Source organism: Cyprinodon variegatus, unplaced genomic scaffold (genome assembly GCF_000732505.1).
Source record: "Cyprinodon variegatus isolate N-32 unplaced genomic scaffold, C_variegatus-1.0 Scaffold1060, whole genome shotgun sequence".
In the NCBI taxonomy this organism is placed as follows: Eukaryota; Metazoa; Chordata; class Actinopteri; order Cyprinodontiformes; family Cyprinodontidae; genus Cyprinodon; species Cyprinodon variegatus.
This window is the reverse complement of record NW_015151513.1, coordinates 51136-53505: the sequence shown is the minus strand read 5'-3', so window position 1 is coordinate 53505 and position 2370 is coordinate 51136. Positions and strand designations below refer to the sequence as shown.

At 55.3% G+C, this 2370-nt stretch overlaps 1 protein-coding gene across 1 annotated transcript; it reads left to right on the top strand.

Moving 5' to 3' along the window:
* Positions 1–11: 11 nt before the first annotated feature.
* Positions 12–1868, top strand: LOC107101153 (tripartite motif-containing protein 16-like). The gene has a single exon (XM_015399944.1). It carries the CDS (start codon positions 22–24, stop codon positions 1720–1722), a length of 1701 nt encoding a protein of 566 aa, XP_015255430.1. The 5' UTR covers positions 12–21; the 3' UTR covers positions 1723–1868.
* The last annotated feature ends 502 nt before the right edge of the window (positions 1869–2370 follow it).

The following is a 2370-nucleotide window of genomic DNA, read 5'->3' as shown; positions in this document are numbered from 1 at the left end:
TGCGAACGTCCAGCGGTAGAAATGGCGCAAAGCGGAGAAATTCACCTGGACCAAGATAAACTCTGCTGCTCCATCTGCCTGGATCTGATGAAGGATCCTGCTACTATTCCCTGTGGACACAGCTACTGCATGAACTGCATCAGGAGCCACTGGGACGCAGAGGACCAGAAGAAGGTCCAGAGCTGCCCCCAGTGCAGGCAGACCTTCAGGCCCAGGCCTGTCCTGGTGAAGAACACGGTGCTGGCCTATCTGATGGAGGACCTGAAGAAGACCCGCCTGCAGCCGCCTGCAGGAGACGGCTGCGCTGCAGGACCGGAGGATGTGGCCTGCGATTTCTGCACCGACCGGAAGCTCCGAGCCGTCAGGTCCTGCCTGCAGTGTCTGGTCTCCTACTGCGAGCAGCACCTGCAGCCGCACTTCCAGTCATCGGCCTTCGAGAAGCACAAGCTGGTCAAACCGTCACGAAGGCTTCAGGAGAACATCTGCTCCCATCACAGCGAGGTGATGAAGATCTTCTGCCGCACCGATCAGCACTGCATCTGCTACATGTGCTCCTTAGACGAGCATAAAGGCCACGACACGGTTTCTGCTGCGACGGAGAGGATCCAGAAGCAGCGAGAGCTCTGCGGGAACCAGCGGGACATCCAGCAGAAGATCGGCAGCACCAAGAAAGGCATCCTGGTGCTGCAGCAGGAGGTGGAGGCCATCAATTGCTCCGCAGATAAAGCCGTCAGGGACAGCGAGAAGATTTTTGCAGACTTCATCTTCGTGGTAGAGAAGAGGAGCTCGGGCGTGAAGCAGCAGATCAGGTCTAGGCAGAGGAACGAGGTCCGGCAGGTCCGGGAGCTTCATGAGAAGCTGCAGGAGCAGCTGGTGCAGCTGACCAAGAAGGAGAAGGAGCTGGAGCTGCTGTCCCACATTGACAACCACATCCAGTTCCTCCACAGCTACTCCCTGCTCACCCTCCCCCACGAAGGGCCCCACCTCTCCGGCCTCAACGTCCGCCCGCTGCGCTACTTCGATGACGTCATGCTCGCCGTGTCAGAGGTCAGGAACAAGCTGCAGGAAGTCCTCCAGAGTGAGTGGACCAAAATCCTGATGACCATGTCCAAAGTGGACGTCTTGCTGTCTCAGCCGCAGCCGGAGACCAGAGCCGAGTTCCTGCAGTACTCCTGCCAGCTCACCATGGACCCCAACACGGCCAACCCCCGCCTGCTGCTGTCGGAGGGGAACAGGAAGGCTGCGGTGATGAGAGCCAGGCAGCCGTACCCCCCCCACGCCGAGCGGTTCACCCAGAGGCAGCAGGTCCTGAGCGCCGAGAGCCTCAGCGGCCGCTGCTACTGGGAGACGGAGAAGAAGGCGGCCAGAGCCACAGTGGCCGTCGCCTACCGCGACATCCAGAGGTCGGGGGGCGAGAGCGGCTTTGGGAACAACGACCGGTCCTGGGCTCTGGAGGATTCAGCCAAGTTCATCCACAACAACGTCCGAACCTGCATCTCCGGACCCGTGTCCGGCAGGGTGGGGGTCTACCTGGACCACAGCGCAGGACTGCTGTCCTTCTACAGCGTCTCCGACACCATGACGCTTCTCCACAGGGTCCAGACCACCTTCACCCAGCCGCTCTACGCCGGCTTCGCTGTCTACGTTTATGACGGATCCCTGGAACTGTGCGACCTTAAAGAGGCGGCCGCAGACGCTCAGAGCGCCGCCATTGTTCTGTAAATGAACGACCCACATGTCGCCGTCACTATCCGCTTCGTACCGGTAGCACGATCCGCACCATCAGCTCATCTGAGGGACCAGATATACATCCCGGTGATTTGGGTGTCAAAAACACCTAAATCTAAATTCTCCCTCCCCCAAAAATAGTAAATACAAAATACAAAAATATAACGTGTTAAAGGTTAATAATGTATTTCCTGAGAAAAAATAAATTCCTTAAAATCCTTTCTGTTTTATCCTCTGCTCCTGATCTGCACAGGAAATAGGATGCTACGCTACTTCCTGGAGCTAACTTTCTCTGCCAATACTGACCATCAGGTGCTCTAGTCTTTCTGAGTTTTATGTTTTCCTTTCATGTTAACATTATCGTATATAGTGCGTAATCTAAAGAAAGAAACAACTAAAATGTTTCTTTAGTGAGTTAAAGATAAAAAATAAGTAATTTTAGTACATTATTTATGGTGACCTAGATGAATATCTGCTTGCAACTGAGCTGATGGTACGGATTGTGCCTTGGGAAAGGATCGGGTTTCCGGTACGGATCGGGTTTCCACTATGGATCGGGTTTCCGGTACGGATCGGGTTTCCGGTACGGATCGGGTTTCCACTATGGATCGGGTTTCCGGTACGGATCGGGTTTCCGGTACG